This window comes from Ciona intestinalis, chromosome 12 (assembly GCF_000224145.3).
Source record: "Ciona intestinalis chromosome 12, KH, whole genome shotgun sequence".
In the NCBI taxonomy this organism is placed as follows: Eukaryota; Metazoa; Chordata; class Ascidiacea; order Phlebobranchia; family Cionidae; genus Ciona; species Ciona intestinalis.
In genome coordinates this window covers 5327716-5347517 of record NC_020177.2, presented here as the reverse complement: position 1 = coordinate 5347517, position 19802 = coordinate 5327716, and the positions used below count along the sequence as shown (strand labels likewise).

General features: G+C 38.2%; 4 protein-coding genes across 4 annotated transcripts in view; 1 reads left to right on the top strand and 3 right to left on the bottom strand.

The window, feature by feature from the left end:
• The window catches only part of LOC100175856 (coiled-coil domain-containing protein 174-like), a 7107-nt gene extending 3780 nt beyond the window's left edge, over positions 1–3327 (bottom strand). The window contains exons 1-7 of the mRNA XM_009862316.3: positions 3233–3327; positions 2714–2858; positions 2454–2532; positions 2173–2233; positions 1981–2059; positions 1558–1651; positions 606–732 (exon numbers count right to left, since the gene is read on the bottom strand). Of these exons, the coding sequence (XP_009860618.1) occupies positions 606–732; positions 1558–1651; positions 1981–2059; positions 2173–2233; positions 2454–2532; positions 2714–2858; positions 3233–3299 (652 nt within the window). The 5' untranslated portion in view covers positions 3300–3327. The remainder of the gene's footprint in view (positions 1–605; positions 733–1557; positions 1652–1980; positions 2060–2172; positions 2234–2453; positions 2533–2713; positions 2859–3232) is intronic.
• On the bottom strand, positions 3326–6734 carry LOC104266356 (ribosomal protein S6 kinase delta-1-like). The gene has a single exon (XM_009862315.3). The coding sequence runs from the start codon at positions 6627–6629 to the stop codon at positions 4062–4064; it is 2568 nt and encodes an 855-aa protein (XP_009860617.1). The 5' UTR covers positions 6630–6734; the 3' UTR covers positions 3326–4061.
• A 1029-nt stretch (positions 6735–7763) lies between these two features.
• LOC100182881 (hemocyanin, beta-C chain unit D) lies at positions 7764–11718 on the top strand. The gene is made up of 10 exons (XM_002119639.5): positions 7764–7960; positions 8793–8900; positions 8960–9082; positions 9144–9305; positions 9365–9471; positions 9535–9679; positions 9802–9991; positions 10243–10372; positions 10608–10808; positions 11129–11718. The coding sequence occupies exons 1-10, from the start codon at positions 7903–7905 to the stop codon at positions 11468–11470; spliced, it is 1566 nt and encodes a 521-aa protein (XP_002119675.4). The 5' UTR covers positions 7764–7902; the 3' UTR covers positions 11471–11718.
• A 47-nt stretch (positions 11719–11765) lies between these two features.
• Positions 11766–19610, bottom strand: LOC100186042. The gene is made up of 11 exons (XM_002119341.5): positions 19459–19610; positions 18900–19039; positions 18454–18613; positions 17951–18166; positions 17010–17122; positions 16698–16809; positions 13860–16480; positions 13338–13530; positions 12875–13120; positions 12331–12516; positions 11766–12102 (listed from the first exon to the last, which is right to left on the bottom strand). Exons 1-11 carry the CDS (start codon positions 19549–19551, stop codon positions 11878–11880), a joined length of 4305 nt encoding a protein of 1434 aa, XP_002119377.3. The 5' UTR covers positions 19552–19610; the 3' UTR covers positions 11766–11877.
• Between the last annotated feature and the right edge of the window lie 192 nt (positions 19611–19802).

The window sequence follows — 19802 nt, the reverse complement described above, 5'->3', positions numbered from 1 at the left end:
CGTCTTAGCACTTTCTGGCTGCGTGCGTGTCTGCGGTAAAGGTGGCTTAGAGGTTGCAAAACCCTGTGGTTGCAAAACCGTGGTTGCAGCAATTTATAATATTTCATTATAAAAAAGTTTAAGAGTTTTTGGCTTTTTATTTAAAATCTGATACGAAAACATTGGGCGCTCGTGTAATTCGACACCTGCTGTAATTCGATACGGGCAAATTTGCTGACGTTGCGATTCGTTACTTGCGAGAGAGCAAATTCACAACGAACGAAAAATAATTAAGGAGAAAGCTACGCTGACTAGTCTCGTTATCTCTTAGTAGCTTCACTTTTTTCATTTTTAATATTTTTCGCTCTCGCGTGCAACATTATAGCATAAGGCTCGGCGCTCGGCCCAGTTTTCTGGCGAGCGCCGAGCGTCAAAAAAGGAGACGCTCGGGCACGAGCTTTTGAGTTCGGGCTCGGCTCGGCACATCCCTAAACAGTATGCTGTCTTAGGCATGAGGTATATATAATGATAACTTACAATGATAAAAAAAGTGAATTCAATGTGACCACTGTATAAGCATTATGACATAACAACCTCACATTATGACATAACAACCACATAATTACCTCCATCCCTTAAATTCTCATAATGAAGAGGACCTTCCTCCATCTTGCTCCTCTCCTCTTCCTCCCATTGTTCTCTCTCCTCCTCCCTCCTCATGTCCTCCGACATCAAAGTACGACCTGATGCTCCCTGCCAAGCATGAACCATCAAAATAGTGACGTGACATAAACTATTAAAATAGATATACAAGTCAAACTAGTGGCACAGGTACACGTGTACAGGCATTTTATAAAAGCAGAGATAGTTAGACACACAAGCCTGTGAAACAAATCTAACTTATTGGTTGTAAAGGTTAGAGCACTCATATTGTAAACATAGAGTTAGGGCCCGACGCTGCTACCATTGACATGTAGGGATGCACATTACAGAATAATTAGGTATTCTAGGATATCCTAGAATACTTTAATTCGAATCTAGAATTCCGAATCTAGAATTTCGAATCTTTTTATATTTATAGGAAAAAAAATTTTACCCACAAAAGTCAGTTTATTGACCCTTTCATAACAGCCTTGTTGGATCTTGAGTTGTAAAATGATCAAAAATTGTACTATTGGGTGGTTTTTGCGTCATGAAACGTATAGCAGGCTATGAAAAGACGTTACGAAACGTTTACTCTCGAAAGTCCCACAAACACAAAAATATTTTTTTTCAAAATTAATAAGTTTCAAAAATTGTTATTGTAGTATATGAGATGACGTGTAATGACGTCATTAAACAGAATACCGAATCCCGTAATTAGATTCGAATACAAAAGGATTCGAATCTCATGGATTCGAATCTCATGGATTCGAATCTCATGGATTCGAAATTCTGTAATGTGCATCCCTATTGACATGTGTGACCTTGGGCAAGGCACTTATTGGCAATTGCAACTTGTGGGTTGAAGGTGTGCTAACCAGTGTAACCACTATGTCACATCCATGGCCATATTCTCACACATCCAAATATTCAAACCTTGCCGTCAAGTTTCTTATCAATCTTCTGCAGAAGATGAAGCTCCGATTCCTTACAGGTTCGTGTTCGGCCCAAACTATCCACGTATTCCACCCTGTGTGTATTGGGGTTAGAATCCAAATTGTAAACACATTGTATGCAGCTATGTGTGTAATGTTATTTTGAACTTTTTGCAGCAAAATCTGGAATGACATTGTTAACACGTAGGAAACCTGATTGATTCATGTGGTGAATGCAATATACTTTGGCTCTGCTTGTTTGTATAGACACCTAACAGCAGGGTAAAATCTGGGGTGACATTGTTAAAATACAGTTACACTCATTGTTGTCAAACATAGGGAACCTCAATGATTAATGTGGTGAATGCAATATACTTTGGCTCTGCTTGTTTCTATAGACACCTAACAGCCCAATCATACAAACCATTCATCCTTTGCTTTATCGATAACTTTTTGAACTTCATTCGTCACTTTCACCTTAACATCAGGTTTCGATGATTCACCTGTCAATCAAAGTTAGCTGTCAATTAAACACAACCTGTCAATCAAACACAACTTGTCAATCAAACACCACCTGTCAATCAAATGTCACAATAACTATTACGACATCACAAACCTTTCTCCGCTTTATTCCTCCAAGCATCAATCGACTTTTGTTCGAAATCCACCATAAACATCTGATGAACACCAACATAAACATCATATATTAAACATAGAAACCATAGGCGCCAAACCTGGGGTGGCAGGGTGGGCAGGTCAACCCTAGAAATTTCTATACTGCATTAATCAGTAAACATTACATCCAATAAGTTAGATTTGTTTCACAGGATTGTGTCTAACCATCCCTGCCTCCCTGTGTTTATAGTTTGCCACCTATGTTAGCTTACACATACAAACCTGTGCGTCATCTTTATCTGGGATTATTTCACCCGACGTCAACTTTTCGTACATTCGTGTCTTTGCTTCTAAGATTGATCTGAATGACATGATTTGTATTATCTCTTAAAATACGATGACAAAAAATATTTAAAAAACAAAGAGAAAGGTATTAACAGCAAAACGACAGTTGATATAACTGAATATAACTACATATTGGTGTTATTATTATTTCACCCTCGCAAGAACATAAGTCAACCTTTTATATTACAGCAACTTACTGCACTTTGTTAAGTTTATTATTTTCCTCCTCATGAGCAAGATCTCGATTGTTTCTATCTTCCACTCCTTTGTTACTCACTCCCACTCTTTTGCTCTTCTCCTCTTTCTCTTTGTTCTTTTTCCATGGAAGTGGTTTAGGAATTTCTAGATAAAATAATTTTTATATTAAATATGAGGTTTAATGGCTCTAAATATAAAACACTCACATTAAAAAACATTTTGTTTGTTTATTTTAAATATACCGCACCCTATAACATGAGATAATTCTAAATTTGTATTCAAAAACAAATTCATCTACCCAATGCCATTACCAAGTACAGTTAGGAGCCATTTATAATAAAGGTGTATTAAATACAAAGTAGTAATATACAAACCACTTGCAGGTTCATTCTTATCGAACGCACCCCTGTAATAATATAATGTAACCTATAACATAATTTTAATCGAAAACACTTTTTTGTAGAGTTAAGTAATTTATAAAACACGTTAATCATACATAATATAAGGTATACATTCACCTTTGGAATTATTCTTGTCTTTATATTCGTGTTGTTTCTTCAGCAACTCAGCTTTTAAGTTAATCATTATGTATCAAACATATTACTTTAGTTCTAAAAAAAATAAATAGTTAAGTGTTAATTCTACCATTGAACGCACCACCAAGTACCATCACCATTATACTTCTATTATAACCCGTATAAAGTGGGGGCTTGTATTGAGTTTGTGAAGTAATTGGGGGATGCTGGAAGTTACTTGATATCATTTGTGATATAAAGATCTTATATTTCATGTTGAAAACTTTGACAAAATGCAGAAATTTGATAGCAGTGCGGCACAAATTTTTTAGTAATGCAAATAAAACATAGAAATAAATAACACTGGCAGTCCTGGAAATATGGACATAATAAAAGTTCAAAAACATAAAATCTTCGCAATAATTTTATCTATATTTTACTCATTCAATACTAAAATAGGACAAACTTGTTCGTTTATACTGAAGTAAGATAAGCTGTAACGCAAACATTGAAACAACATTATACTGACCAACATTTACAAACTTTTTGAACAATAAAAAATATGCAAAACATTTTCTCATAGAAACATTATACTGTGTGGCATATACCAACTTATTAAACAATAAAGAATTTTAGAACAATATTTATTATTAAGATACAAACAACATGTTATACCCCTTGGATGTTCCACTAAAACAGTTGAAAAAATTCTAGACAAATATTTTGACTCAGGGCAATATAAACAATACAGGGATAAACAGCAAAACAAATGCTTCAGTTATTGCACTACATGTGAAGAATAAATGAACGCACCCCTGGTACAAGCACCTAGCTACTGTGATTTACGATAATCCTCAACCAGTTTGTTCCAATCCACCCCATGGTAAAATGGATGGCACATTATCTCATCGAGGCCTCGAACCCCGTACCCCAACCTCTCCGTTGGATAAAACTGCAGCAGCCCTTGTAGCAGGGACTTTGCTTCATCCGATACAAAAGCGGGAAAGTGTAGCGTAACATGGGAGCCGATACCAAATGGGTGGGCTTCTAATAATGATTTACCGACAATGAGTTCATAGATAATCGCACCAAGGCTCCACCAATCACATGCCTCTGTTTTTTTATAAATAACGCTCGTAATTTCCGGAGCAGAATATTCGGAATATTTTTCCAAGAACCCTGGCGATCTTTCAACGTGTTTCCACTTCCCAAAGTAGCTGAGTCGTATTCTACCATCATTACTCAGCAGAATATTATTAGGGTTGAGGTTCCGACAGAGTATCCCGACCGAATGTAGTGTCCCTATGGCAACGATGACCTCAGCACTCCATTGTTTCGTCACAGACTCCGGGATTCGATAAATCTTCCTCACTGAGGACTCCATCCTCCTGAAAACATCAAACGGTGATCTCTCTCCAACCTCATCTTGTGTTTTCTCCATCTTATGATCTTCCTCATCTTTTAACTCGAACATCGCAGCCGAGTTCGACCTCGAAAATATCACGCTCGCATCTGCAGTTGAGATCCCGTGCTCATCAACATCGGTCGTATCTTTCTTTATATTACAAACTCCTTCATCCACGCTACTAGTGTTGGATAAACACGGAGACGAAGTATCCGCGCGAATCCTTAACAACGAGGGACTCCGATTACACGATGGATCGTTCTGCATCGCAACTAAAGATAAATCCTGCTCACTGAGGAGGAAAGCGTTATCTTCTTGCTCCACCTCATCGGAGGACCCGGATTCTTCATCACTTAAACTCACGCTATCGATAGTAAACATCCGAGAACTTACCTCCGGAAGCGATTTGCTCCCAACGACATCTTTCTTCCCTTCCTCTTCTAAATCTTCCTCCAAAACCTCTTCCGGAACTTTATCTTCGTTTTCTTTCGCAGTTTCATTATTTCCTGCATCTTCAGTGGGAGGTTGCTCCTCATCTTTAGTCCTAACATCCGGACATTGATCTTCTTCCTCACAAGGAACACTATACGATGCCAACTGATCCCATAACCTTCCCCCCTCAGCATACTCCAATATTAAACAAATACAGTTCTCTAAACTAAAATACCGATGCAGTCGAACCATGTAAGGTACATTAGTTGGTATCACAGCTTTTCGAACACGATAATTCTTCCTGCTTGACTTAAGGATTACTTTCATGGCATACGTCATGTTTGTTTCAACATCTATTACAAGTATAACGTCTCCCGTCAAACCCAAAACTTTATAATTCAACAAATCAGCAGACGAATGTCGACACGATGGAATTCGCTCAATTTTTTCTGAATCGGAATCTGTAAAAAATCGTTTTAAATCCATGAAACTTTTCGAAGTTTCATTCGATTTATTAGTTTCTGGTCGCAACTCGTACGCGCTCGCAATTTTACGGAAATTGTTCGAAGTGTGTCTATGAGGAACACTCGTATCACGGTCATCAGTTTTGTCGTCAAATATATCCGGCAAACTTTCCCGCACTTTGTTCAGATACGCTCTCGCTTTGGACGACTTACGATGCTCGTCTCTTGCTATTTCTATACTGCTAGTTCTCGTTATTTTCGGCTTCAAAATGATTTCTTTCTCCGTTGAAACATCAGAGGTACAACGGACTCCATTGGAGCGAGGGTTGGTCTGTTTATGATGTAGTCTCTCATGGGGGGTGGGGTCCTTTACTGGGGTTGATGTTACCCCAATATGGGAGAAACTATCTTCAATTGTAGGTAGGTCTGGTTTTGCTTCATTCGCTGGTGTTCCACTTGTTGTCACAGGCAACATACTTGGCCCAAAATCATTAAAGTTCTGCACAAGGCCGCACCATTCGTTCTGAGCAGCCACGTCTATGTTTTCATCGTTATTTTGATGGGAAAAGGGGTCAAAAATCATAAAATCAGCGGCGTCTAACGCCAAACTTGATGCCGTCCTTACTTCACCAACCTCAGCCTCAGTTTTGACCTCAGTTTCCAAAACTTTTGGTGCGATTGGTTTCTCTTTTAGTTTTCTCACCTCACTTGCATTTTCCAGCGGTTTTGCGTGGACAAAGAATTGCTTAAACGATGACGACCGATACAACGCTTTGTGTTGATTTGCAAAATCTAACAATTCTTGCGCGCATTTCATTCGTTCGTCGACCACTTTTTGGTCAAAACGGCCAAAAAGCTTAGGTTTCACGAAAAACGGGAATCGGCCTGGAAGATACAGTTCCCTATGCAGCACAAACAGTTCATGATGAAGGGTTTTGAAATCGTTATATCTTTTCCAAACAATACTTTCGGTTACATGGTCCAGTGGACCAGACGTTTTGTATTCTTTAATTAATATTTTATACAAAGTAAAGCCTGCATTGTGGTTTTGTGCCGATACTACTTGGTAAGTAACGTTATTTTGCTTTTGAGCGTCCATGCTATGGGTGTTGTGACGGCTGAAAGTTTAACACAACAATTTGCCACTCAAACAACCTCTGTCATTTTGTCAAAATCCGGGCGGACAACATCAAGGGCCAGTGATGCCGAATAAATACTATCACAAAAAAATAATAAAAAGAGAGCTGTACTGTATAGAAAATAATAAGCAATATTTAAAAAAATATAGAACCTGTTAGCTCGGACCAGTCAAAACCGACTTAAAGGGCTGTATCTGTCGTAGGCCACAGTTGCAATACAGCAAAAATTCAATGAGTTCTTCTATTTTAAAATAAGGGTAAACAAAGTATGTTTTGAAATCGATCTGTATTCTAGTTATGTGTGGCTGTGCTGAAACAAAGAAACGGAGTTGTTTTTAATCACATTGGTGAATATATAGTAGGGTGGGGGAAGATGGGACACCTTTTCAATCTATTTTATCCTCCAATTTTGTAGTAAACAAACATTTAACGATTTTTTATAAAACTTTATTCTCACGGCTCCGATAGACCGTTGTTGATTGTTTAAAACACGATCAGGATATTTCGTTATTATGTGCTAAAGTTGTCCCATCTTCCCCCATCCTACTATACAACAAAAATCATCCACGAATGAAACTGCACTGGACAGGAAACAGTCGGCTATACAACAATTCCTCTATGCCTTGTATTATATTGTTAAAAGTTCCTTTTTTACCAAGTAATTTACTGGAATCGCTTATTTACTTTTTATAAACGGATGCGGTTCTATATGTATGTGTAAGCGTCGGTTTCCAATTACGTTCAGTTGTGCTAGTAATTCGTTTAATATTTTAAGGGAGACAATGTATTAAAACTATGTTGGCTTGCATGTTACATTTAAACTACATGTTTATTGTAAGCACATACATGAATGTAAAAGTTATTTTGTAAGTGTAGCTCTCATATTGAAAGTTTAGTAGCGAAGATAGTTTTAATATGTTGTAATACTTATAAAGTTACCACAGCATAATAACAAGTACAAAACACAAGGAGCTCACCCGGGAAATGGCTTATAGGATAGGCACTCGATTAGATGGAAAAAGTCGGACAGTTTTTGCATTTTAGTGCCTTGGTAATAAACACTTCGTTGGCTTTAGCTTTGCGTTATAGAGCTATTATTAGCTTTAGCATGGTAATGTATTATATACAGTTAGACTTTGTAGTGATTGGGCCAGAGTAGATGATTCCTAAATAGACTTCTCATGCCATAATATTGCTACAGATATATGTTTGGCTAATATAGATTTCGAAAATATGAAAATATTGTTTCTCCTTTGTTTGATGACGTCACAGTTCGGTTTGTCACGACAAAGTAAGTAACGTTTATTACGTAATAATAGAAGATAAATATTAATAAAACATTCTGGAATATATAAATCATAAATATATTCCTAAAAAATATACGAAACGTAAATATTAAAAAAACATGGACTCCATACGCATTGAAATCTTCCGATTAATTGTAATTAAAACTCGTTTAAGTAAGCAAGTACACGACAATATCTTTGACGAAAGTACCGGGTTTAAAGGATATGTTATGCGTTTTTAATAGGCGTTATACTTACTATCTTAACTATTTTAAGGAGTCTATGCGTTTTTTTTTCTTTCAGTTATTCTATTGGTATACGTGTCAGTAATATACATTATACAGATTATTGTATAAACGCAATACAAGCAAAGTTTGTAGGCTATGTGATTTAACTCGTGGAATAGTTACTGGAAACTCGGATAACCATCAGCACTATAAAACCGGGTTCCACGAAAATTGAAAACATTATATTTTATAGGCCAACAGGATGTTCAACTCGTTTTATATATTGGACAACAATAGACAGTCATACACTGCTTTCATTAAGTTATATCATTTATTGCATTCATTGTACTATAATTTAATCAATAAAAAAGAAGGCGTATTATTAAACTATATACAAATGCAAAATGTGTTACACGGCAAAAAGTTTTATTTAGATTTTTAAACGCGGTAGCGAAGCTCAAATCGATTAAAAACAGAAAGAGAAGGAAATTAGCAACAAAACGACAATCGTTAAAACACACTATAAAACTACGGGTTAATAATTAGGAAAATTAGCAAATAAAAAAGTATGCTGCTAAATCTATAGTAAATGCATTTTTCTTACTCTCAGAAAAATTTCCCACGACGATACACTTCGCGAAACCTGAAAACATCTTCTCTTTTAGCGATCTCAAGTTCGATACAAAAGTAAAAGCGATTTTGAACCCCAATTGTACAGGTAGTATAGCATTTTTATGTTTTTGGCGGGCTTTACACCACGTGGTTTTGTTGATGCAGATTCAAAGTCTTGCCTTCAACGTTGCCAACATGGGAAGGTATGGACGCTTCAAACAGGTTGTTGTAGTTGTACATGTAGACGAGGTTATATATTATCAACCGATGGAGAGTCGTGTACAAGAGGTATAGAGGGATTGGCTGCGACTTATTTAGTTTGCTTTTTACAGCGAATTTCTGTTTCTAGTCCGGTTTGGTGAATGGTCAAGTTGGAGTTCATGCATTGTATCTGAGTGGGGTGGGGTGCAACACAGAGGACGACTTTGTAAGACCAAGTTAGGAAGATCTGCGAATAATAGATGTGTGGGTGCTGGTAGCCAATCAAGATCGTGTTCAAAAGTTACCAGTGGTAAGTTGGTTATGTTGGTTTGTACTGGTAGTTAGCAATCTTGTTAAACAACCATTTAGATTTTCGAATTCGTAAAAACCTCTTGGATCTGACTGATGAAGAACTTCATGATTTCATTCAAGGATTCACTAAATTTAAACAAGATCATTCGCTCTTTGGATATCTTGTAAGTGATAGTGAACAGCTTGTGTAAGAGTATTAGTTGTACTGATATATTGTTTGGTTTTAGAACACGGTCAAATGGCATGGATGGCCTCATAAATGCCCATGGTATAAACATGGCATTAAAGGCCATAAAAATGGTCATTGCAGTTGGCATCAGCATCCTATGTTTCTACCATGGCATAGACTGATCATGGTGCAATTAGAACTTGGTGAGTAGGTAACAAAGTTAAGGGTACAGGGTTCAAAGCTTATTGTAGCTTCATGTCGTACTGCATGTAAGTTATACATTGTGTTTTATATGATATTGATAAGAATTGTTTGTTATTTTCAGGTTTATCTCGTCACATGAAAAACAAAACGCTTGGAATTCCTTACTGGGATTGGACGGATCCTATTTACAAAGGACTTCCAGATTTAGTGAAGAACCCAACCATTTATGATCCCATATTGAAGAAATATGTTCCCAATCCATTTTACAGAACTTATATACCGAGTCACGCACCAGTTAACAATAAAACACTGTAAGTTTTACTATTTTAAGTAAAAATTGTCTTCACCCAGCATTGTTCAATGTAGATATTTTTCCTTAGTTGTTTTTTTAATTGACGTTTACGCCGTTTACACTACAGTGTAGCTTGCTCGGTGTAAAGAAAGGAACAAACAATTGAGCCTCATACTTTAATTTGCCATTTTTTCCAATTATTAACCAGTAGGCTACACCCAGCGCTGTTCAGCATGTTAGTGTAGATGTGGATAATCTTTATGTTTTCAGATATAACTATCGGTCGGTTAAAAAAGCTGGCTACCTTATTCATGACTTGATGCTCAAGAACCTCATACAAGCTGTTAACATGCCAAGTTATAAAATGTTTGATATGACTGAGTTTCGTTCTCATTCTCAGGTCAGTATAAATATTCATTGTTCAATTGTTCGTCGGGGATAATATCTTGCTCTGAGTATTTCCATTCAACTTTACTGACTCATTTCTTTTTTAATTTTTAAACTTTATAATTAGTTCATAAAGTTGTTGGAGTAATGGTCTAACTTTGTCTTAAATCCTATCACATGCCTTGCTATAAAACTTTTCCTGCATAGAATAAAGTGTAGTTCATGATATTAAAAGAATAAACTTCCAGATCCACAACTGTATGTGCGTTGATAAAGGTACTGGTATTAACTGTACCTACAGCATGCTCACTACCGAATACTCTTGCTTCGATCCAACATTCTTCTTGCACCACAGCCAAATAGATAGGGTGTATGCTTTGTACCAAAAACTAAGGCAAGTTTTAGGAACACAAGATTGGACAAAAGATAGTTTTTTGGATCCTTACAAGGTTGGTAAGATGTTATTTATTTATCTTGTAATGTAATATCATGGCTGTGTTCTTATACACCAGACACACATGATGTATTAATACACCTAATGCTCACTGTTGAGTTATAACATGGGTGTATTCTTATACACCAGATACACATGGTGTATTCATACACCTAATGCTCACTGTTGAGTTATAACATGGGTGTATTCTTATACACCAGATACACATGGTGTATTCATATACCTCATGCTCACTGTCGAGTTATATCTAAATTAATGAGTTGGACTCAACAAGCTTTGCATGTTATTTTTGTCTGAAATTTGTTTTTATTTTAGAAAGATGATTTCTTTGATTTCAACAAACAGCCAGATGTTTCTGGGTCATGGGATTGGCCGATGTCCCCGTTTTGTAACGCTTCAATGAACCCAAGTTACGTCACGTTAAACAAAGACTCGTGGACCGTCGGCAATTCTTATTATTACCAAGAATTGTTTGGGTATAAGTACGACACGTTTGATCTTGCTAGAAGAGATTGGAAACTTCTTCTCAAAGATTTAAAGCAGAGTTACAAAAGTAAATATTATGGGAAGAGCATCCCCTATTTCTCGCACATGGGGATTACCGTGGGTGATAAACCCAATCAACCCCTCATGACCATAAAAGGGTGCACGACCTAACCCATCTATTGCAACTAATACTCTGTAACGCTGATGTTAGTGAACTGTCCAATCTAGTCTCCGACTAAGTCCGATTTTTTTGTAACCCGACTAAAACTTACTGCGTAGATTTTGTTTGTGGTGAAATAATCTGTTTTGTTTTGCCAAAGAAAACGTATTGTTATTTCTTTTGTGTCATTGTGTTTATCGTGTGTGCAGCTGATTTGAGATTAGTACAGCAAGAAATAAAAAATCATTTTGTTATCTTTCATTTGTAACTGTCATGTTAGGTTACCCCATGCTCACTGTCAGCTTTAATGCTACCAATGCATTTAGTAGAAATAATATTTTGCATTAATATGATCAAATAGTCAAGTAAAAAAAATTGTAATAATTTACAAAAAATAAGATTTAGAAACATAAACATGTTATATGCAGGCAGTTCTTGGTCGTTTCAAAACCCGTTTACTTTTGCGATTTATGTTATTTCTATTTTCAAGTGGTTTATGGGGCCGTGCTATGCGCTGCCAAAACTCCGTGTTCAGTTTTTTTGTCATTTTTCTCGAAGGGAATCTTCGAGGCAGAGTCTTTTTCTCATTGGTCGGAATTTCGATTCCGTTTCGACTGTATATTTCATTCACCATGCATGTCACCTATGCCATAATAAATATTTGTGAGGTCCTCCTGTGATGCCATGGGACCTGGGGTTTAGACCAGAGTTGGCCCGTTACCCCAACATCATATATGTGCATTTATATGGGTGAGATTTAGACTTGAAACAGTTCTTTAAATTATGACATTATGAATCAATTTTCTGTTTTTGTTTCTACATGACATGAACTCATACATACTACATCTCATATAAAGTAATAATGACTCACCCACGCATAAAAGGTGCTCGCTCCAGGGTTGGTGGCTTTCACTTTATCAAAGTTTAAATCGGAAACTAACGCCCATGATTTCTGGGCAACTTGTAGCGAAATATTTGTTGAGTCACAATGAGCAACACGGCGAGTCAGCGATTCTCGACCGAGCTTCCCCATCAAGCTATGTAAGGATGACCACGACTGTGGAGTAGAAGGGAGGGCTGGTGAAGTTATGTTTTATTCTATATGGGTGAGGTCCTACAGTGAAGCACGCCATGGGACCTGGGATTTAGGGAGTTGGCCCATTGCCCCAACATTGTATATGCACATTCTATTATATATGGGGGTAGGGTTGTCACTTACACCCCATTCCATAAAACAAATACTTTTTTATGAGTTGGTCCACTACCAATAAAACAGCGATTTATGCCAGAGTTGGTCCACTACCAAGGGTGTTACCGATTATACCAACAGTCAAGTTATGCCCTAGTGAGTAGGAACATGCTTTCCACTCCCATGCTTACTGTAAATACAACCAAACATAGACACATCATCTTACTTTAATAGTTTTTTCATCCTCCCCTAATAAAAGATAGGTTGCGGCCATGACTGCTCTAACGGCACCCGGTGGTGAAGGGTAGCTGGTTATTTCGGACACTAGAGAGCGTGTCATGCACATCACGGCTGTTCGGAACTTCTTTAACTGGCAGAGATGGGAAAGCACTTGGTGCCCTTTCGTGACATCGGCATAGAACTTATTGTCGAGGTTTTGGTTCGGAAGAAATTCTTCGGATTCATTTTCGATCTAAAGGAAGATTATTGTTGTGATGGTAGCACTGTGGGTGTTGAGGTAATGGGGTCTAGATGGTAGCACCTTAGGTACTGGGGTAATATACCTACATCTCAGGTCTTATGTGCACCTCCATAAAGACCTTACCCATATAGAACAGAATCTCTATTATTAAGTGCCTATAAACTGCCCCAGTGGAGTCTAGAAAGTAGAAACAATATATCTATGTTACCTGGTATAAAATATTTTCCAAGATATCTATGTTCCGCTGTTTAATAGCATTGGTGAGATTTTCTTTATATTGTTCGATTGTGACAAGTTTTAAGTTTGTCCGAGCTTCGTTTAAAAGCTTAAGTTCATTTTGATTTAATGATTCCTCACCAATGTAACGAGTGAACTCATGCACTGCTCGCCACATGTCAGCTCTGTGGAAATAATCCTATTTAAATATTAGAAGAGATAAAATAAGTAGGGCCAAACAATATACTTCTTCTATGATTAGAGCTTTTAATAACGAAGGGAATATTACACTTGATGTTAATAGTATAACCTCTGGACTGGAGGCAGTTGCGTCAACTACTGAGCCACGGGGCCAGATAAGATGTCATAAACACCAAGCAGGGTATAACAGCCTTGCCAATTTAACAAATGTAAGTTTTTCACATGTGTTCCTACGAATCTCTGAACCAACATTAAATTACATATGAATATACTGCATCTTATAAAATACATAGTTATAACACCCACAACCCACCTATCTCCAAACTTCATCGAAACTCTCAGATTCTCCTCCAAGTTGATCTTCATCTTCCTCCACATCACTTTACTCTCCTCCTCCACCATTCTCTCCTGCTCCTCCTCCTCCAACCTCCTCAGGTTCTTCTCAGCTTTCCTCAGGAGCTGGAGGTTCCTCTCTCCTCCCCAGACAATCCTTGGGAGCGGAGGAGACGGGGTTTTAATCCTAGAGATCGCAGTCGCTGGCCTCTTCATCCTTTTTTTCGGTTCTTTTTCGGAAATTTGTGGAAAATATCGGACATTTGACTCAATTTGTTTCAACCTGAGCGATGGTGTCTTTGCTCTGTGGATTAATCCATTTCTTGGTTTATTTTGATCATTTTTGTCTTTAATTTCATTCACAACATCAACCCTCTCCACTTCTCCCTCTTTACCCCCCTCTAATGGCTGGCAAACCATCCTGAAGACCTCTACCGCCTCCCGAAGACTTCCCGGCTCCTTCTCATTCATCATCGCTCTCTTCAAACTCTTCCTAGCAGAGGAAACTCTCCTCTTCATCTTCTCCTCCCCCTCCCACCTCCTCTCCGCCTTCAGAAATGCAAACTTTTCCCTCGCCCTTGCAAGAAGCTCATACCCCTCATCAACTTTATCATCGACATCGAAATCCAACACACCTGATGCCTCCGCACTGACAATGATTGATGCGAGATCCTCCAAAGAGTCCGATGCGACCGCAACCTCCAACTTGCTCCTCAGACTCACCATCTTCGCTCGCTTCTCGTTGATCTTCATCAGCGCTCCCTCAGCTCTCCTCACAACATCCGGAGGAACTCCGATCTTCCCCACATCCTCCAGAGCACCCCGGAGGTCTTCATAGACTCTCTTAGTAATCCTCCCCTCCTCTACATCACGAGCAACAGCCTCCAGATATTCCGACATTCCCTCGATTAATATTTGACTAAAATCTGACCCAGCTCCATTCTTTAGGAGAAACTTCGATAAAAACAATTTCGATTGCGGGAATTTACATTTTTTTAACAAAAACTTTGAATTTTCAAGATTCCTTGACACTTCTTCTTCAATTCTCTTCATTTCATCACCAACCTCTTTTGCCTTCTTCTTCTTTTTCTCTTCTACCCCATCCAGCACCCTTCGTGCTGCAACCATCACCGGATCATTCAGGAATACTTGACAAACATTAGCATGCGAGAGCGCTGATCTCACCGTATCCGCATCTTTTGATTCCACAGCATCAGTAAGTCTTCCAAGAGCTTCTTTTTTCCTCTTTAGATCGAACTTTATTTTCATTAATTCCCTCTGCGCGTTCACCACCACCACCTCACAGGGAGCAACATAGATCTCATCTGCTCTAAGCAGCGCCGCCTCCAACCCATCCTTACTTTTCTCCAGTGTTGCCCGCAGCAGTGTTTCACGACATTTTTGTTTCTCACTCCGAATATGTGCGAGTTTCTCTTCCGCCTCACGAACAGTGACATCGTGTGGATGCAGACGACCAGCGGATGACTTGAGCGCTCTCATAATATCCGACTCCGATCCGGAGTTTATCGCGACACCCAGCTCGTACCTTACACTGTTACTCTCCGCCTCCAAGTCCGCAAAATGAAGTCTCAGCTCGGCTAACCGGAGTTCGGCACTCTTCTTCATCTTCAGGATGACTTTAATCGGGAAGATGACTTCCAGGGATGCGAGGATTTGGTTAAGAAGATCATCTTCCTCCCGATTTATTCTCAGCATGTCCGCTTCTGGAGGTCTATTATAACAAAGATCAATAAACAGATCGTCGGAGGATTTATACAACTCGGATGTTGTGAGGATCTCCAAGCTCCTCTCAATGTGTCCTAATGCGTTCCCAACCTCCGAGATATCCCGAGGACTTGAAGGAGCATCATGGAAGAGCGAGAGAGACTTCTCAGCGGAGGAAACATCAACGCACCTCCTTATAACCCCAAGGATTGCTTCTCCTTCATTAAGGATGTTCAGATCACCAAGATCAAGCGCTCCCGTGCACGAGGCCCTTCGTCCTGAGATCCGACCTTCGTTTTGCTTCCTGCAAACATCGAAGGATCGTTGGGAAGATCTTACCGCATCAATCATCCTCCCAAGTGATCCCTCATGCTCCTGGAGGAAGGGATTCAAATCCCGAATCAGATCTTCTCTGGGTGATGCTCTGTTCCCTAAAGGGTCCGGAAGATTGGATGAATATTCCTCCGCTATCTTCAACAATTCCTCGTTAAACTTAATCAGTTGGTTCCGCATGGCTTCCTGTGCTTCATGCTTCAGCGAATATGCTTGGGCGATTTGTTTTGATGATGTCATCACGTCTCGGACTTCTTTGTTGAATGATGTCATTCCCGCTTTTGCATTTTCGATGACATCATCATACTCATAATCTAGGCTTGGATTTCTGATGACATCACACTTGATGACATCATTAACTATGACATCATCATTGAGAGAACTTTCCAACTTTGCATACACAGCAACTTTTTCAACCAAATCCTTAAAGTTTTTTTGCTGAATCAGCAAAACAAGGTCACGCATCGCCGGTCGCAATGATGACATCACAGGCAAAACTTTATCAGCATAGAAATCCAAAACTTTTGAAGGTAAACCTGCTTCCTGTAACACAAATACAACAAGTATAAGAAAACGAAATATGTATGAAACTGTTTCCAGAAATAGTTACTAATTAAACAACCTATTAGTGACTGCTTTAAGTGGCTTGCCATGACACACGCCCACAACGGTGGCAAAATTTCGACTTAAACCCGTAGGCCGTATCCTTACAAGAAAAGAAAAAAGATAAATTAAGCTGTGTTACACAACCATACCCCACCTTTCCAAGTTGAATATTCTCTTTAACCTTCCCCCCATCCCTCTCCTTCAACCCTTCTTCCAACCCTTGCACGGCAACCAAGCGTTGAAGCTCAATCAATTGCCCAAGGACACTGTGGAACATAGATATTAAAATAGGACCAAGACCAATATCATGCAACTATTGCTGACAAAGTTACATACGTGGTAACTTGTAAGCGGGCATGAGGTGTATAAAACAGAACATCCATGTTATAACAACCGCCATTGTCCCATCATGCGAGGATATTAAGTTACACTCATTACTTTAAGTTAAACCACCGTCCCCACTCACCGAAGACCGCATCTATAATCTGATGCATCGGGATCAAGTTGAAGACGCTCCCATCTTCTTATTGATGTCTCCAACATCCGGATGTTCCTCGCATCAATCGCTGCCACAAGTTCCTAGAAGATCATTATTGTGGTGGTAACATTGTGGGCATGTGTGTCCTTAGGCATGACACTTAATTGCAATTTCTCCAACCCAGCCCAACCCAGTGGTCACTAATGGGTTGTCTAAATTGTCAGCCATACATAAAATAATCACCCACAAAGTTACATATGTGGTAAGTGGTGAACACACACAAGTGACTTATATTTAATTTAGAAAAAAAACAAACATGTAATTTAAAAAAAACAACATTGCATGCAATATTATCTCAAAGAATTAAACAGTTGCCGTGTTCTTTAAACGTTAAAACAACAAAGTTACTTCGATTTAAAACCCGGCGATGAAATTTAAATCTTTCCCAGGTTCTTAAAAACAATAGCTTCATTGTTAAGAAACAATTACCATTGTAACTCTATGATGATGTAACAATGGATGGATAGTGATCAAACAATGCCTTTTCAAGAATCAATTGTTCAAACAAAGCTATTGATTAATGATAGTAACACAACCCTGTTTATTCAATATATTAAAGAACGATTTATCAAGGAGATATGCACTGGACTTATAAAACCATGTTTACAATTATTTTTAAACTTAGTGCATTATTTGGATGTTATGCTTTGTGTTATAATACCTACATGTGAGGATGAATTAGTTACATACATTCATTCAACAATACAGTAAATTATACACTAATTAATGGAGCATCAAACTAATATTGAGAACCATCAGTACGTACAGACAAAGTTTGGCAAAAAATATGACTTATCAAATATTTTAGATTCATTCATAAGACAAATAAAAAACTTTTATTCCAACAAACAGAAGAACTTCCTCCTCACCTCTTTAGGAAAGTTGGGGTTCCTTTTTATCATCATCTGCTCTTCTTCTAACATCCGGATCACTGATCTTGCCTCCTCCCTCGCATCCAGGAGCGTAGAGCGGACTTCATCCCCAACATCTTCATCCTTGTTGATCCAATCCTCACAATGATGAAGAGCAAGATGGAGATCCTCAATGTTTTGACGAACAATCGCAACTTTCAACATTTTCCGGACCTCAAGGAGATTCAAGATTTAATTTATGGAAATATCGTAGGTTGGGGTAAGATGGTCCATGTTTTTTTCTATTTATCGTCATATTTGGAAGTAAAGAAGGAATATATACAGGACTGTAAAAGTGCGTTGTTAATTATTAAGGACCTGATTCGATAATATGGGATAATATGTGCTAACGGTATCCCATCTTGCCCCACCATGTTTAGCAAGGCCCCGAATATAAGCTTATTACCCCAAACAAATCACACTATAATGGGCATCGCAGATCTTAATTACAAAATATTTACTTGGATAAATTCTAAGATCTTCTCTGCTCTTCCTAGAACTCCATCCTCATCCTGGAGGTTGAACTTCTTGAACTCCACGATCCCTGATCTGATCCGATCCTCATTTATGGATGCGGTGGATTTGGAGAGTCGGGAGGTTACTATCTTCCACTGGAGTAATCTGGGAGGAAGAAGATGAGATTGAATGAATATTTATCCCTGCATGGCCAAAAAGGACAGTCGTTATAACATTCGGTTTCATACCCTAAGTGCCTGCTTACGAGTTACCACGTATGTAACTTTGTAGGTGAATTTTTTTATGTATGGCTGACAGTCTGGACAACCAATTAGTGACCACTGGGTCATATACGCCCACAATGTTTTAGCAGTGTTGACATATAATACACAGCAGTTGGGCCACAGCATCACACTATCATGTCACACATTACATTATGACATCACATTACCTTCTTTGTTCTTCAGCATAAACAACGGACTCCGAAAGGAGACCGCTCTTCCTTGCGGCGAGGATCGCTCTCTCCAACATCCGGATCGATTTGCTCTTTCCTCCTCGGAGCAGATCTTCCTCCAGAGGTTCAATCAAACACTAGAGGTTGGACAAAACATAATTTTTAATTATCTCATTGAAACGGAGATAATATTCTTCAAAGAACGAAGAGAAGGAAATCAACAGCAAAACAACAGTTGTTAAAACACTACGGATAAAACTGTGGGACAGAATGTCAGTTAAAAAGCATGTTGCAAAGCATTGAATGAGGTTTTATTTTTAGCTACAAGTTTTAAACTTAAGATCAATGTGGGCGGATGAATATTTAAATCCTTTTATCACAAGTTTTAATAACAGTTAAACAAAAGATTTCTGTTAATGATACCTAGCTTATAAAGAATGTAACAGTAAATGAACAATATGGTGTATAAAAAACTTTAAATGCAGAATGTGAACATTTTAATACAACGGTAATAAACATGCAGCAGTAAATACACAATAGTTATACCACGACCCACCTTCCCCCCCACTTTAGAAGTGGAGGCAACTTCAGTGATTTTATCCGAGGTCGAAACCCCATGACTTTTCTTTCCAAAACAATCGGAAAACATCTCGATATTTATCACATAGAGATCATATATATTTCACATAGATATCCAATATAACTGACATGGATATCTTAACGGATAAATGTAAAAATGTGACACAGCAAATTTACAAAACTTTAGCATTATTCAAAATTTCAAATAAGTTGATATAATTCACATAGATATCCAATAAATTTCACATAAAAATCTGATAAAAGATATGAACAACTTAACTATAAACTGCTGCATCAAAAACTTGCAAAACTTAAAAGATT